At 37.3% G+C, this 18,290-nt stretch overlaps 1 protein-coding gene across 1 annotated transcript in view; it reads right to left on the bottom strand.

Moving 5' to 3' along the window:
• The window catches only part of LOC140159039 (sodium channel protein 1 brain-like), a 45,068-nt gene that overhangs the window by 4,265 nt on the left and 22,513 nt on the right, over positions 1 to 18,290 (bottom strand). The window contains exons 9-23 of the mRNA XM_072182366.1: positions 15,642 to 15,671; positions 14,821 to 14,965; positions 14,412 to 14,546; positions 13,873 to 14,136; positions 11,622 to 11,742; positions 10,473 to 10,741; positions 8,108 to 8,629; positions 7,337 to 7,631; positions 6,624 to 6,784; positions 5,387 to 5,965; positions 4,347 to 4,520; positions 3,400 to 3,522; positions 2,934 to 3,251; positions 2,215 to 2,352; positions 841 to 954 (exon numbers count right to left, since the gene is read on the bottom strand). Of these exons, the coding sequence (XP_072038467.1) occupies positions 841 to 954; positions 2,215 to 2,352; positions 2,934 to 3,251; positions 3,400 to 3,522; positions 4,347 to 4,520; positions 5,387 to 5,965; positions 6,624 to 6,784; positions 7,337 to 7,631; positions 8,108 to 8,629; positions 10,473 to 10,741; positions 11,622 to 11,742; positions 13,873 to 14,136; positions 14,412 to 14,546; positions 14,821 to 14,965; positions 15,642 to 15,671 (3,388 nt within the window). The remainder of the gene's footprint in view (positions 1 to 840; positions 955 to 2,214; positions 2,353 to 2,933; positions 3,252 to 3,399; positions 3,523 to 4,346; positions 4,521 to 5,386; positions 5,966 to 6,623; positions 6,785 to 7,336; positions 7,632 to 8,107; positions 8,630 to 10,472; positions 10,742 to 11,621; positions 11,743 to 13,872; positions 14,137 to 14,411; positions 14,547 to 14,820; positions 14,966 to 15,641; positions 15,672 to 18,290) is intronic.

Here is an 18,290-nt window from a genome sequence, read left to right as displayed (position 1 = left end):
ATACTGCCATGCAAAAAACAATGGAAATTGTGCATCATACTGACAGGCATTGTCAGAAGTCAATGCATCTATAGAGAGTATATGAAGATCTGATTTATTGTATGCCAAAGTAACAGAACTGGCAGAGAGCAAAGAGTAGTATAACTATAGTGGTAGCTAATAGTTGTAGCCATTGCATTACAAGGACCATCGGGTATATCCCTATTTATTAATCTTATCTTATCCAAAATACCAAACGTAATAAAATTATGATATCCGAAATGTAACGTCGCGATATATGCGTACGTTAACCATAATCCAAAACACATTTCTTTAACTACGTATACTCTAATTTTGATCTCAGTGGCGGCGCTACGGGTGGGGTGGGGGAAATGCCCTTCACCCCGTCAGAACTCTTAACCCCCCACCCGATGCCCAGAAACCAAAAATTACGCAAGTTTCCACTTTTCCTGTAAACGTGGTAGATTTTTGCCCCCCCCCCCCCTTCCCTTTTTCCCATGCACTAAACAGTTCTGGTGCCGCCACTGTTTAATAATCTACTTGGCATATGTAACAAGCCTTTTAAACAGTGATGCCATACATGGTGCAGAATTCGCCAGCTAAGTGTTACTTGTAACCTGATTATCACTATGTCAACTGAATCACCCTTTTGAGTCCTGCACCACGATCGAAATGATCGCAACACAAAGTCTATGACATGTACTACAAATTCCAAAACGTGCGTGATCCAGTAACCAGGGAGTTATGTAACCACTTCGAAGGGGAATTGGCATAAGCTGGAACGCCAGCTGATATAACACCGACAGACTCGTGTCAAGAACAAACATTCCTAGCTCTTACCGTGGGTTGTTTGATTTGCTTAGTTGGCTTCTTTGTTCCAAGTCGTCTCATAGTTTGATAGTAATTCTTCTGATTACTGGTCAGGAACATATCGAAGGAACTGTCACCCTCATACTGGAAAGAATTAAATAAACATCGTCAAATGGTTTAAAGGGGGGTAACCCTATTGGTTTTGGATATGGATTGTCTTTAAAATTACATAATAATATCAAATATCGCCTCCTTTATGCTGCTTTGTGAAAAAACGAGAGCATTTTCAGCGTAAATGTGAATAAATAGCCAAATTTGCAATCCAATACCTTGGTATACGTGAATTGCATTCTGGGCAGGCAATGACGAATGCTGACATGCTGTACAATGCCCGGCCCGTATTGAACGGAAAATGTTTTTTTTTCGTACCGTTTTAGAAAAAAAGGAAACAAAATATATTTCCCTTGCAATATGTACATTTCAAATGAATATAAAAAAGTTTGGGTAAAATGGAGAGGAAAAAAACCCTTCCGAGACCGGGTTTTGAACCGGGTACCTCTCGGGTAAAAAACAAACGCGCTAGTCAATTGACCTATTTAGCACACCACGCTTACCGTTGCTGTTTTCATAACTATATACGGCGCACCGTCTTGCGGTGACTGATATTTCGTTCATAATTCCCTCCCAGAATTCCAAAGTATTTACCATTGTTTACAAACTGGTATACCTGTAAAAACCGCTGTGATTCATGATTTCTCCGGAAATACATCGACTTGGAGCGTCAAATTTCAGGACAGTAATGAGAAAAATAGTATCTATTATGTGATACCAAAACCTCATCAACAATGAAAAAATCGGGGGATGATGCTGTCGATCGGGTTACGGACCTTTAAAGGAAGTCTCCGGCAATCACAACATTATGCCCTATATGTTAGAAAAATAATTATCAAGCACAAATCCTGTTGTTTTTATTTAAAACAAACTCATATTGACCATGACCACAAATACGAATAGAACCAGCCGGCTCTCAACCCGCGATATTCAAAATTCCTGCGCCGAAATTGTGCAATGTGCAATGACGTCATGGTTATTTGTGCTCATTGTCGCCAGTCTTCGTTGTATAATGGGACCATTGACAAAGCACGCGATAAGCGAGCTAACAGCACGATCGGGTATACCTGAAAATGTAGTGTAGCCGCACATAGTTAGTCTTGCTAACATTCTGTACAAGAAGGAGTCGGTTGTAGTATGACTGTCTGAAGTAGAATCTAACTATTGGGATTCACCATTAGATGCTAAAGGGGTTGTACGATATGATTCAGCAAAAGAAAAATTGGTGTGCACTGCGAAATCGGCCTGTGCGAGGGTGTATTTTGTTTCCGTCGTGGCGGTTAAGTAACGTACCTTTCGTTTCAGAGCATTGAAATTTTCAATGATAACACCAATGAAGAGATTCAGTGTGAAGAACGAGCCAACGACAATGAACAAAACGAAGAAGATATAGGCAGCCGGTTGGCTCTCCCGTGAAGGCTGTAGGTCCACCTAGATAAATGAATACAAATTAGAAGTGTCATTTCCGCCATCTGACATTATCATCACAATGTTCATCATCAACAATACCATCATCATCTGACATCATCCTCATCTTCTTCTTTATCATCATCATCATCATCATCATCATAATTTTCATCATTATCATCTGACATCATATCATCTAACATCATCATCTAAGATCATCATCATCATCTTACATCATCATCTGATATCATCATCTTACATCATCATCATATTCTTCTTCTTCACTATCATCATCAACATCATCATCATAATTTTCATCATTATCATCTGACATCATCATCTGACATCATCATCATCTAAGACCATCATCATCATCTTACATCATCAATATCTGACATCATCATCATCATCATATTCTTCAACACCATCATCAGCTGACATCATCATTTGACATCATCATCTTACATCATTATCATCTGACATCATCATCACTATCATCATCATCATCACTATCATCATCATCATCCTGACGACATAATTAGGAGCCTGTGTAAAGATCACAAAATTCATCATACACGAAGGAATGACTGTTTAGCTTAACATACCCCTCGTGCGTCTACAGCATCCTCCATCACCTCCATCCATCCCTCAAACGTTGCCACTTGAAACAATGCAACGTATCCGTGTAAAATATTATCAAAGTTGATTTCAGAGTTCACCCACGAGTAGTTCATACTCTTACAATCAGTCACATTTGTTACGATCGAAAGGTTGACTTTATTCCCATCGTCATCTAGGCACTTGTAAAAGGTTCCGCCGAAGAACTGAACCCCAACGATGCTGAAGATAAGCCAGAAGCACAGGATCACAAATACGACGTTGATGATAGCCGGAATAGCATGAGTCAGGGCGTTTACCACGATCTGTGGGAAAAGTAAACATGATTTCAGATTCCTAGGGTAACTTGGGGTAATATGGCCCCTTAAGCATAAAACGGCAGTAACTACCAATCTACGGAACTTGATATCACCTCAACCAAAAGAGCTCAAAAGCAAATGTATGTATACATACCTTCATGCCCTGCCATCTTGAAATTGCACGAAGTGGACGCAATGCACGAAGAGTACGGAGAGCTCTGAAAGCTCCAACACCTGACAGACCAATGGCATCAGCTAAAATACCCAGCACTGCGATCTAAGAAAAAGTACAACGAAGTATAGCAATAATAAATAGATTTAACTTTAGAGGGGTAATAATTATTGTAAACTGAAAAAAAAAGTATCAAGAAAATGACATCGGGATATCATTTATCCATCCACGTTGTTTGATGGCATGTAAAACTGAGTCATTTTAAAGAAAAGTTGAACAATGATGGCGCTATTTATCTAAAATCTTGTTTGCATCTTTACAAGGGGTAGACATTATAAATGGTATTAGAACATCAGCAAATAGACTGACAAATGACAAGGGAATATTCAAAAAACTTTTTATTATGAAATGCAAGGTATAACTCATATTATTTGGCTAATTTAAATTTAAAATATATGTAAATAGCGCCCTCAATTTGCACACATATGTACAGTTTATAGAATTCAAATTACTATTTACAAAAAAGATGAATAATTTGATATAGAAACGAACATCTATGTTAACATTTGCTACAAAATATATATGTTTATATACAGTTTATTAGTGTGATAGCTGTTGGTATCATTCAGGTCTAGAATTGAACATTATAATAATATTTTGTCAGAAAAATTAATAAATGTTCACATCAAACAACCGTCATTCCTATGATTGGCACCTTCCTGCCGTTGATGGGGTGGACACCGATACCACGCCCTTCGTGGCATCGCTTTCGTTATTTCATCATCAGGTGGAATCCATCTTGTCCTCGCTTTTAGTACGTGATATCGATGCTCACCCCATCAACGGCAGAAAAGTGCCAATTATAGCAATGGTCTATATTGATTTCTGTTTCTTGGTTGCATCACAACTTAGCTAACTTAGCAACTTACCATGACAATAAAAAAATCCAGCCAGCACCAAAAGTTTGTAAAATATCGTTTGAAGCCCATTCCAATCCATTTAAGCGTCATCTCAACGATGAATATCATGGCAAAAGCGAAATTCAGCCAATTTAAAGCCCGTTTCATCGGTGGATTATTGTCGAGATAAATATCTTCAAAAGTCTGTTGTGAATTACACAATATGAAAGAATAGGAAAGGTATATTTTAAATAATTATGGTTCAACAGATTGCAAGGGATGAAATCAAAACTCGACCGGCAGTTGACCGCCGGTTCCGTCCGGTTCATATTGTTATAAACAATGGAAACCGGACGGAACCGGGGGGTCAACCGCTGATCGAGTTTTATTTCATCCCTAATTACAAATTATATATAGGGACATGAGTGTGTACAGTGAAAATTCAGTAATAATGTCTCTGACCCTTCAAAATTGATTTACCGAGACGAATATGCAGGAAATATGTAAAGTAAAACTTCGCAATGTTTGCGCTAGTTGCCCCCAAATGGGACGGAGTGTAGGTCCAAAAGCTTGCCAAAAAACTTCTCAAGTGCTGTCAAAATATAAAAAGTTTGTTTACAAAAGGCACTAAATCCAATAGCTGCCTTGTGTCTCATTTTTCTGGTGTATTGTAGCATTTTTATGTTTGAATGACATTTAACGATTGGCATGAGTATGTATGTAACTCGAGCTTATTTTCTAACTATTTTCAACAACATTTTGTCCCCTAAAAATTCCCCAATGCAAAGTTTTAAAATGGCTGCCATTGGATTTAGCTCCTTTTGGAACAAAAAAAATCTTTTATATTTATTATTTTCTTCTTCGCAGGTTAAAGGTATTTCATTTAATTTTTTAAAGATAACCAAAAATTCGTTATATAACTATTCTAGTGGTCTAAGTTATTAGATTGGTAAGGTTACTGCAACTCTTATCTTCAAATGAATTCTACACAAAGCAGCCTTTGCAGTTAGCGCCTTTTGGAATCAACCTCTTCATATACATACACTTAAACGATCGTGAAGGGTACTCACCAATGTGATACTGCTGGCGAAAATGATAACTAGAATAAACCACTCAAAGAAGCGATGCTCCACAACGAAACAGACAGCATTACGAAATGCATGCCACTTCTGCATAATAGGAGAGTGCTCAGGGGTCTTACAACAAGCACATGGAAATTTTCTTCGAAAATAATCATTCATAAATTCTGGAAAACAGTCTTTTACACGATCTTCTTGCAGCTCTTCTTCCTCCTCTCCTTCATCTTTTTCATCCTTTCCTTTGATAGATCTGTCATCTTCATCTTTTTCATTTTCTCTGTCACTTTCTGCAACTTCTGTTTTTGTTTTGGAGGTTTCTTCTTCCCCTGTTTCCGCGTTTTTACTTTTAACAACGCTCCCGTTTGACGCACTTCCATTTGAAATACTTCCATTTCCAATGCTTCCGTTGACTATACTACCGTTTTGGACGTGACCGTTTTGCACGCTTCCGTTAGAGAGGCTGCCATTCAATGGAGTCAACCTGGATACTTTGAGACTGCCGTTACCGGTTGTCACGCTGTCTTTGGCAGGGTCAGTAAAGGCGGCACGTGATTTTGGTCTGTCGAATTCCTGGAACAATAACGGGAATCAAAACGGTTGTAATTATAGCTCATATTTAAAAAAAAGATGATCAAAACGTGATTTGAAAGATTGAAAAAGGGGAAACTGCTATAATAATAGTCATATTGTCGTGCGATTTGTAGTCAGTTACACATGCACAGGCCTCATGAATGACATACCGTATGCAACAGATAAATCTGGCGAATATAATCGAATATATATACTTCACATCTGTAACCAAAGCCGTAGAGGATGGGTCCCAAAATGCCAATGCGAATAAAAAGGTCTAATTTATTGTTTCTGTAAAAACGTTGAAAATCTGCTCTTTTTTGAAGAAAAAATTCACAAAAGGTCCAATTTTGGTCCCCAAAGCCCCCACCCCCACCCCCAAAAATATCCTGGCTACGGCCTACAGGCATGTCTATAAGCACATGTATCCAGCTGTATATATACCATAACATCAACTAGAGGAAGAAAAATGCTTACGTTCGCTAATATATATATATATATTTAAATATTCAAATATTTGGCATCACTTGATAAAGGACCATTGGTCCGAAACGTCGTGTGTTTATATTAAACCATTGTGTGTTTTTTACAACAAACTGGTACTGTTTTTACTTATTATCTACGACTCTATATATATATATATGTATATTTGCCCTACCTTAACACTGACAGCACTGCCTTTTCGGCTAGGTGGATTACTATGTCCATTCATGATGTGACCATTTGATCCTGTTACTGATATTCTTCGATGTACCATTAATGTGCTATTGTTCTTCTCACCGCTGATTGTATCCACCCGTGTCATCTCAATTGTAGTTACTGAAAATCATGAAAATGTTATTTTTTTAATTGTTAATAAAGTTGGTGCAAGTTTGAACTCGTTATCTCGATCTTTTTCAAATGAACCTTTTTTCGGTGTCTTAACTCATTCACTGCGAAACAACAGGAAATCTTTGAAATATCGAAATTCTTAAATCGTATGATAAATATATATAGTTTGATCAGCTCGTAATTGGTGGGCCTTATAACATCGCGGAATAATATCAATGCATTTTATTTGGAGAATTGTCTTGTGACATCTCGCCAGAACTATTACAAATTATTATTTGAAGTCCTACACTTTGTCTACTTTTTATAACACGCAAAATATTGACCAGGCGGATCAACTATATCCGTCTTAATGTGGGTCTACTTTTCGGCGTAGTGATAAAAGCCTAATAATTCCCGCCGATTGCGAGCTGATCAAAGTGTAGTGCATCTAGCCTATGCCGCATCTTACTGTATAAGGTATATTATATCTGTCTTGTATTTAAATGTTTGAGCCAATATTGGTGGATACAATACGATAACATTCAATTCAACAGGACTAACCTTTTCCACTGTCATGCAGGCTTATAATCTGTGAGATCTTATCGTCGTCTTCAACGACCATTACTATGTCGGGTTTAATGTTAGTAGAATCCTTCTCTTTCTCGTCGTTACGCAACGACTCAGTCGATCCAACCTTGCATTTCCGTCGTCGACACACGCAACAATTGAAAGCCACCCAAAACCATCGCTTGAGTTTGTCTATGGCGAGCGTCAGACGTGAAATTTCTTCTTTCTTGTTCTTCAAGGAATCGGAGGCGAATGAGTTCAAAAGCAACGCCAGGAAGAGGTTGAGAATCTGCACAATAAGAGTCAAACACAATGTTAATATCAAATAACAATGACTGAATTTAAACCGGATTTTAAATCGTATACTAAGCATATCTTACATGATTGATGCTGCCACTGGGATTAGTGGAATGACTTATAAGTAAACTGGGCTCAAAAAGAAACTTTTTACAAGATCATATCTTTTTTTAGACGCAGCCCCGTTCCACACTATTCCACTTACTCCTTGGAAATGTTCACCTGTGTAATGATCTTTTACGCATTCTCACATATTTCTTTTGCTGGGTGCCAATTATTCGCCCGTGAATGTGGTCCAAGAAACTATTCAGTGTCAGTGAATTTTGCTGCTGTGTCAGTTAGACAACTGTTTGGTTACTGACATGTGTTTAGAATAGAGTATTGAAGTAATCCTGTGTGTAATTTTGGTTCATGTTTATGGACAGGATTTTAAGAAAAATGATGATCATGATGCTACAGAATACTTACCATAACATTCCCGCAGAAGAATGTAGCAATAATAACTGCAATACAAGCGCCAGTTTCTGATGCTCTCATACAATCATAAAGTGGCTCTATCCATTCGCCGCACAGGATCCTGAAAACCATCATAAGCGAATGAAAAAAGTCTCTAAAATTCCACCGTGGATGTATTCCTTCATCGGGGAAATTCTCTGCAGTATAATCTTTGCCAAATAGCTGCATGCCAATGATAGCGAAGATGTAGATGATGATTATTAACACAACAGATACATTTCCAATGGCGCCAACGGTGCTGCCAATGATCGCGAGAAGATTACGCATGGTCGTCCAAGACTGGGCAAGCTTCAGTACTCTTAGTAAACGGAATGTACGCAGGACACTTAGACCTTCCACACCTGTTAGAGGGATCTCCACCAGGCTCATTATGACGATGAAGAAATCAAAAATATTCCAACTATTTTTGAAGTATCTCTTGTCCAAGGCTGTTATCTTCATTACGCACTCAATGGTGAATATTGCTGTGAATACCTATACAAGAAGCAACGACCAATGATGCGGTTACATACGAGTACTGGTATTTTATTTTGTTTGTAATGAACATGATGAATAACGTGGTTTTTAGGCCCTGATTAAAGCGGTAATGCGCCAAATTATCAGGTGTGTCGTAACAGATATTATAGGCCCATGAAAGTCAATTCCGAGTTTATCGTCCCTTTTTTTCCCAGGTTGGTGAGGTGACTTTTTCATTTTTCATTATTTCATCAGATTTCATTATTGACCTTAAGTGCGTGTTGATTTAAAGCCACACTCCTACATGTTATTTATAAACATGTTTTTATATGGGTAGGGACTAGAAAAGTTAGAAAAGAGCCTGGTTTTGGTTCCAAGTTATAAATTTATATGTTTTACAAACAAAAATATATGTTTCCAATTGCTAAAACTGGTGAAAACACTGATACTTTGAAAATAATGAATTATTTTGGCATTTTTGAAAATTTGACGCGGGTGTTTTTGGTGTCCAAAAAGTGACGCGGGCGGGGGACGATAAACTCGGAATCGACTTTCACGCGCCTTAATATCATTATTGTGGCCTACTGAAATTATACCATAGGATTCACTACCACTGATAGGCATGGGCGATGCATGGAAATACGACGATGAACTATTTGTTAGTGTGGCATCTGAAAAGAGTGCTTTAAACTCACTGAAATTGACCAAGTTAAAAGATTGCTTTAAATTCACTGAAATTGACCAAGTTATATTTCCAAAAAAAGCACAATTTTGGGTTTTGATGCTTTGAAATGGTATATAATTCATTAAGACATTTTTGTTGTAATATTACTAAAATTCACCCGCACGGCATCGGTTATGCGCCCTACCTAATTGCAACTTTCAGCACTGCCCCCGGGCACTGCCATTTTAAGGCGTTTACGGTTCAGGGAGAAAAGTCTCAAAAAACCTATGTTGAGTTTTTGATCATTAGGCATCTAAATCATCTTGTTTTACCGGATGTTGGTGGCGTTAACTGTGAGAGTTATTGAATATGACAAAATTCCGCTTGAAATTGGCCATTTTCCAATAGAAAACCGTGTAATAGATAATTAGCGGTATTTAACCATAGGGTTTGACAATGTCTCAATGTATAATAGACTATATGCTGATAGGGTGTCTATAAAACGAAGACCTCGAAAAGGAAGACCTCGCAAAGGAAGAACCCGAAAACGAAGACCTCGAAAACGAAGACCTCGAAAACGAAGACCTCGAAAAGAGAGACCCCGAAAAGGAACACCTCGAAAACAAAGACCTCGAAAAGGAAGACCTCGAAAAGAAAGACCACGAAAAGGAAGACCTCGAAAACAAAGACCTCGAAAACGAAGACCTCGAAAACGAATGACCTTTTCAAAATAAGACCAGGTTGGGGGTCTTTCGTGTTAGGCATATCAGACCTTCGTTTTGAGGTCTTCGAGGTTCTTCTTCGGTTTTGAGGTCTTCGTTTTCGAGGTCTTCGTTTTGAGGTCTTCGTTTTCGAGGTCTTCGTTTTCGAGGTCATCGTTTTCGGGGTCTTCGTTTTCGGTGTCTTCGTTTTTGAGGTCTTCGTTTTCGAGGTCTTCGTTTTCGAGGTCATCGTTTTCGGGGTCTTCCTTTTCGAGGTCTTCCTTTTCGAGGTCTTCCTTTTCGAGGTCTTCCTTTTCGAGGTCTTCGTTTTATAGACACCCTATGCTGATAGTCGTGTATTGCATGGAGACATCTACAACGTTTAGATCAGATGTGGAGTAAATGCACTGTGCGGATGAGGTCACAGACTAATGTCCACTGAATAGGCCAACAATCAGGCATATGTTTTTTTGCAAGGACTGCGACAGTGACTTACCAAATTTCCTCTTTCGACAGCATCTTCAGTCGACTTCGGAATACCATGATGATGAATACTCAAGAAAAGAGTATTGAGACATATGCAAATAGTGATTAATAGATCCACCAACGGGTCCAATATGATGTAGCCGGCGTAGTATTGCAGCTTTTTCACATATCGATACGCTCTTCTTGAGCAGATACAATTAGTTCGGCAGCACTGGCAACAAGACTTGTAGGGGCAACATTCCACGGGACCTTGATCTTGACCCATTGATTTATCAGGATCTACAAGAAAAAAGGTAAACAATAATAACAATAATTTGATGTTGGGGGCCTACGGATGATCGGTTTCTTCACTTTTTTTAGTCGATGGAAAAAAAGACATCTTTCATATCTTAGTTACGAGTAGGCTAATATGAGAGCTGCGTTCTTCCGCTCCTAACCCACTGTATCACATGTGGAACATGAGAAACCAGGTACTAACTAAATTCTCGCTATTCGCAATAAGGGCGCCGCCAGCGGTTTGCGATGTAATCGTGATGTATCATGGGAAAATCGTGATGTATCATGGGAAAAGGTCGACATCCAAGTCCGCGCAATACGAATATTACCATGCTATTACATAGGAACACGTGACAATATTTTTTAGTTTGTCAATATAACGGTATTACACGCAAATCGATAGAGAAAACTATTAAGTATTATTGAGTATCGATTCGAAAACACCTTTATTTTGACAAACTAAAAATATTGTCACGTGTTCCTATGTAATAGCATGGTAATATTCGTATTGCGCGGACTTGGATGTCGACCTTTTCCCATGATACATCACGATTACATCGCAAACCGCTGGCGGCGCCCTTATTGTGAATAGCGAGAATTGATATAAAGGGCGTTGGCTCTTATTAAAGTTGTTCTTTGTTATGCAAATGAGACAGAGTTTACGCTCCGTAACTTTTACACTGATATTTCGGGGCTTGCTCTTTGTTATGCTACAACCTTTCCCTACTTCATGCGCTCAAGGTCCTTTTTACACAGGTGAATGAGCATGAAAAGAGTCTATCGCACGACTATTTGGTGCGGACTAAATATCACATTAGTGTAGGCCTCAGGGAATGTAATGATTAGCTACAAGAATCGGCTAACTAAAAGATGTTATACGTACCTTCAATGCCTTCTTCTTCAAGACTATCATTATCTTCTTGATTTGTACTACCTGTTGTATCTGCAGCATCGTCTTCGGTTGCATCGGCACCATTCACATTTTCAACAGAAGTGTTCTGATTCTGTCAAAATAATATTTCAATAAAAGTATTGAAAATGTGTGATTATCTTTAAAACAACATATCCCACTCTAATACGTCTGTTACATTTTCCTTTTAGAATCGCCGAGCAGGTACTGGCATATAAGCATAATAAGTGTCCCAAGAAGTGGTTATGACGCTTTTCCCCATATTCTATAGACCAAATAGTGACGACAAAATAATTCAAGTTTTATCTCGTGAAAATGTCATAGATGTATTGCATACGCCGCATGTAATTGGTCGATTCTCTTTCCGTAAAAAATTAAAGCAAAATATCCAAATTTTGCTTTGCCAATGTTTAGACAAAAATTATATTATAAGAACATGGCAATAGCCTAAACAATATGAAAATTCAAATATTTAATATTATTAGATTTGGAAAATGTTTGTAATTATCTCAAAATCTATGGTATAATTCATATCTACAAAGTGATTGACATTCAGCACGTTTTCTTAGTAAAAACTTCAAAAGTATATTATCAAAGAATGAATGTATTATGATAGTTGTGCCTAGATTTAAAGTAAAGATAACAGATTGATTAGATTAAACAGCAAGTATATTATTAGGAGAGAATTAGAGGTGAAATATAGAGACGACGTTCACTGTAATCATGCTAGGTAATATAATAACAATACGTTACATTTGTGTGGTAAAGAATAAGATAAGGAAAGTGTTCACATAATTCATAAAGCACTATGTTACACAGCATATCATGATCGATTTTGAAAATATCTTGAGGTTGGTCTTAAAACTGATCAACAGCACTAGAATGGATGGTCCTATTTATACCCTATAATACGTTATTGACACTCCCCAATCATGCATAATTAGGCCTATACTCCCAGAAATACACCAAAAAACGGTTAGATTTGTGAACACGGTGAAAAGAAAAATCATTACTCTGAACATAACACTATTTCAACAGATACACGCTGTAGTGACATCCCCTTTTTGATACTGTAGGACATGTAAATGTATTATAAACCACATCAAGTTCTAGGTTAATTAGTGCAAAGCAACATGTACTTTTGTATGTCTTTCAAAGAATATAGGACACATTTCAGAATCAAATTCTTTTTGTGAATTTCACTTTATACATGAAACGTTCCAATTTAGAAGAAAGCAACACCAAAGTGTAAGTCCCGAACAGGATAACATTTAAACTCACTTCATTATAAATACTATCCTCTATCTGTTCCGATGATTGCTGGTGTTGTAATGACAAAATACATTCATTTAAATTTAAATCACATACACAATTGTGACTAATTACGAACACATTATTCATCTTTGTATAAAATCCCAGGTAAAATTCATCATTGTTCGATAAAATTGATAATTTATGGTAAATTCATGTAGATGATAATGATGATGCTACACAACACATTTGAAAGGTATGGTTTTAACCGTGCTCCTGTCTTGACAATTATGTTCAAAGGTATACGACCAACGGCAGTATCTTTAATAAAGTTTTTTGTTTTTTGTTTTTTTTGTTTTTCCATTTTTATTCACCTGTACTTGGGCCTGGTGGAAAGGAAAAAAAACATACAGTCATGGTCCACCAGACCCCATCTTAATTACTGTAACCAAGATACATACAAAGATCAGAATATGTATGAGATTTTAAATAATACCGCCCCACCATGACAACAGGACCCAACCAATACCTCTGTTAAAAAGAAAGAGCAAATGCTGCGCACTACCAATCCAAGAGTGATGAAAAAGGCAAGCAAAATAAGAAGTGGTAGCCCAGCAAAAGCATGAAAAGGCCTACACAAAGGTAACTGTTGGGTCCCCCTGCCATGGGTGGGCAGAATCAGCACTATACAACATATACTTGTATAATATGAACAAATTATGTTGGTTACATGTACATCAATAAACTAGACCAGGGATTATCTTTAATAAAGTTAATAACTATAAGGCTGGGTTCTGGGGCTGGGGTAACAAACCAAATGAAATGACCATTGGAGTAGACCTATAATATGTAAAATTCCGAAAATTGCAACACCGAGTTCTGTTCATTGGTAAAGCTAAACTACCCTGTTAATTGTAATTGGTACATTCATGCTATACGAAAATCCAAATCTGAAAATAATAACAGTTCTTACCGCTGATACTCGTGAGACGTTATCACTGGTATTGTCTGCATTAGTAAATGGCACCACAAGCTGTTTGTCACCAGTAAATCCAGCATTCACAGCACCAGGTTGGTCAGAGGTTTCATTCCCGGCATTTGCCGCGGCAAGAAGTGCTTGTTTTTCTCTTTGTTTTTCTAGTTTCTTTCGTTTTCTTTCAGCAATTTTTCGTAGTTTTTCTGGATTTAATTCCATCACATTTTGTTTCTTTTGTCTTTCTGCTTCCATCTCTTTTTCCTGTAAATCAGAAAATAAAAGAAACAGTATAAGGTGTTACTTTCAGCATCACAAGACAACCTAATTCGTAGATAGACACTCTATTGCTATCTACAGAAGATAGCAGACACTATGATGCTATCTACAGAAGATAGCAGACACTCTGATGCTATCTACAGAAGATAGCAGACACTCTGATGCTATCTACAGAAGATAGCACTGTAAATTCTAATGCTAATATTACGCCAATCAAACATTTTTAGGCTTTAGTTGACAATGTAAAGCATTTTTCTTACCTTTCCTTGGTTTTCCATTTCTTCTGTATATGCCATTGACACAACAGCCAACATAAGATTGATAAGGTAGAAAGAACCAAACATGACGGTCATGAAAAAGAAAAACATACTCCATGGTCCAGTCGCTCGAATGATCTGAAAGAAAAATAATAGAATATAAATTAACAAAAAAGAAGTAAATCAAATCGATCAACGACTTATGTCATATAGCTGTAGATGGAGAGAGAATTAAAACAAAGATATTTCCCTGCACAGGCATGAGGCGGAGGTTTAATCAAAACAAAAAAGAAGAGGAAAATCACCAAAAAAGGAGGAAAATCAATGAACCCCTATACTGTTGTACAGGAAAAAAACTAAAAAGGAGGAATTCCTCTAATCAAAGGAAGAATCTCATTCCTGCTACACTAACCTGATTATAGACGTCCTCCCAGTAGTCCAGGGTGATAAGTTGAAAACTTGTGATCATCGCCCAGCCGAAATTGTCAAAACTTGTATAGCCAAAGTTTGGATTGTCGCCGACACCTTTTAAACATGTGTAGTTTAGAGGGCATCCGCTATAAAGATCAATTAAAAAATTTAATAACGTCACAATGCTACAACTACAAAATACCTTAAGAAGAAAATAGTAAAACACACACAAAAACACTGCCTTTGTTCTGGGAAATTTCTTTCTACGCTAAGATGCAATTTTTTCAGTTTCGCCGTCGAGCAATGATTCCACATGTAAACTTTCTTTCAACGCGTCAATCCAGGTACAGCAAAAACAGCACTGGTATCAAAGTTGTATCGTGTCATATCGTGCAATAGCATTCTTTCTACGTGTCAATCCAGGTACAGGAAAAACAGCATTGGTATCAAAGTTGTATCGTGTCATACAATATCGTGCCCTGTATTTTGTATTGTGCCCTACTTGTAGTTGCACATGTTTTGCTATTATAAATTATCATATAATACACGTACACATTTTTGTTTTATTCATATATTTTTGTTTTGTTTCTGTGTAACGGGGTTATAACTTGAATAAACGCTTCCAGAGTTTCTCCATGATTGCTAGCATAATTATTGTTATTTGTTTTGTATTTTATATTCTGCCTGATCAATTCTTACAATTACCCGTGGTTTTTTTTCACATTTCCACTTGTAAACTTAAATCCATATTTTCAAATGAGTAGGCTAAAATGTTTAATTGTTTGAAAGCCAGATTTTTGTTACAATTTTACGAAGTCTTACCTCCATCCAGTCGACTTGTTGTTGTTCACCCTAAAACAATAAATGGAAAGGAAAAAAGAAGAAAAACAGTTCATATTGAATCGATCGCGAGCCTATTCGGCTTGTGGTGATGTTCATAGCAACATAAAAGCTTTTCAATGGCAATAATGATCAACTATGCACGGGAAGTTTGCATGTTTTTGAACGGCTCTTTTCAGAGCCACCAATGCTTCAAAAATATCCACTTGACCGAATGTCAAAAATATAGCATAGGTATCCTAAGTGTATCCTAAGTGGTATCCTGTTCCCTCTTGATATACCGTAAACGTTCGCCTAATGGCGCTTTTGGATTCTTAGAAATGTGAGAGCGCCATCCTTGTAAAATCGCAACAGCATTAAGGATACGTGTATGTTAAATTGAGCAACCTGGACATAATGCCTCAGAAAAAATATCGTGACATGACCCAATACTTTAGGTCACTAGGTTAGTTGCTAGAGCAGCAAATGTTTTCGGGTTTCTTCAGGTATTCTTTCTCAAAGTGCCATTGGACTTAATTTGTAAATCGATTCATACGTTATACCTAACTCATTTTGGTAAATCTTTTTATAACGTTGTAATTTCTTCATATTTTTTTAATATTCTTCAGTTCAAAATTACACCCTTCTATTGTCTGACCCGTTAGCTCAGTCGGTAGAGGGTGCGCCTTGAATGGTGAATGGTACTTGTTCGAATCTTGATTTCTTCCCCACTTTCATGTGAAGAAGGGTCAAGAAATGTTTTTGGATTTTGTCCCCATTTTACGAACGAATATTGTGAATTTTTTTTAAATTTAATTTTAATTTTCTTATTTTTTTAAGATAAATAGGCACTACGAACAAACGGCAACAAAAACCGCTGACAAAATTTGCTCCACCTGCTACCTATCAATGCGTGATATATTCCACTACATTTAACAGTTAAATAACCTTTGAAAAATAGAACGGCCTCAATGTTTCAAATTGTGTAACAACATTACTTTATTCATTTATGCATTATTAATGATCAGTTGATCATATAACTATCAGACCACGAAGTAGTTACGTAACTCCGTGATGGTATCGGAACCAAGCACTGTTTGTATGGCGATCATTACGATCACGCTATTTTGGTATGCTTTTTTGTGTACTGATTGTTTCGATCGTGGTTCATTACTTAAGCGCGTGATCCCGTTGAAATAGTAACATTACGTAACTTCGATACCGAGCTTCGATACTGAATAGTTCTTGAGTGCACATAATATGGAAAGCCATTGGGGTATTGTGTGCCTTCCAAAGCGCCTTATAACATGTTCTCATTGTATTGTGGAATCATTGCCAGTATTCAATGATATCTATTATGCCTTGCGTTTAACTATTGGCTCCAAACAAAGGATTTGAATCGGTTTCTTCCGTGTAATCATGGCGCAGTGCAGTCCATTCAATCAAATGTTGTCATCAACCTATTTGATCGTAGTGCATTTTGTTATCTGTGTGAGACGAACTGTCGCGGTAGATGCAGTCATGCTTTTGTTGAATGCATTTGAGTAGTCCGCCATATTTACGGGATGATACGTCATATGCACAGCCTCTATTCAGTTGGTAGTTTAGTACATGGTGTTACGTAGAATTATCATAAGTCAGTGCAAAATTTGCTACATTAGTGGAACCAAGGTTTTCTTGCACCCTTATACCCTAGGTAATAAGACCTGAGTTGGTTCCATTTTTTTCGAATGTGTCTTCGGCGGCCATTTTGAAATTCAAAATGGCCACTAAAGTTAGCATTTTTTAAGCCATATTTGTCCCTAAAGTGCACAAAGTCACATTTTTTAAATGATTATTTATACTTTTGATTGTCAAAATCCACTAAGAACATAATTAGGATCATTTTCTAGAATCCAAGATGGCTGCCAAATCCAAAATGGCCGCCAATTTGTCTAAAATGGTCTGCCAGCTATAAGGACATTGATTTCTTTCCTTTTTTGCTGATTATTTTCACTACTAATGTTTCTAAGAATCCACTGAGAACTAAAAACTTAATTTTGTCCATTGTCTCCAATCCAAGATGGCCTCTAAATCCAAAATGGCCGCCGTTTATTAAAATATAGTATACCGCTTTAGGCAATTACTATCATTGAGAGTAAAATACACGTATCTCATTTCTGTTAGATATGGAAAATGATTGTAAACATCTTAAAGTAGTGCAACAACATTGTTTAAGAAGAATATAGGTGCATTTCACCTTTCAAAATGGCCGCTAAAATGTCTTGAAATTGGATAAGATTAATATGTCAGCATTTATGCAATGAAATGCAGAAAATCATGTTTTTAAAAGTTGAAATTTCAATATTGTAATTCAACTTCAGACATTTATGATAGAGCTGACCTTGAGGCATTTAAATGCCTAGTTGTCATCATAGCTGTATTGGCAGCTGTATTGGTACACTCTTCATCTGCTCCACAAGCACATGCTACTGTACAAGTCAGATTGTGTCGTCTGCAGGAACATCTTCTTGAGCATTTGCTTATTCCACACCCGCAACTAACAGGCTCGACAACAGACTCGGGAGCTATTGCAATGTCTGACAGGATAGGTACTGGAATGTTATCTGCATCACTCGACCATCCTAGCTCGAACGGGTCTGGAGTATTATT

This window comes from Amphiura filiformis, chromosome 8, assembly GCF_039555335.1.
Source record: "Amphiura filiformis chromosome 8, Afil_fr2py, whole genome shotgun sequence".
NCBI classification, from domain to species: domain Eukaryota; kingdom Metazoa; phylum Echinodermata; class Ophiuroidea; order Amphilepidida; family Amphiuridae; genus Amphiura; species Amphiura filiformis.
This window is presented reverse-complemented; position numbering and strand designations above follow the sequence as displayed.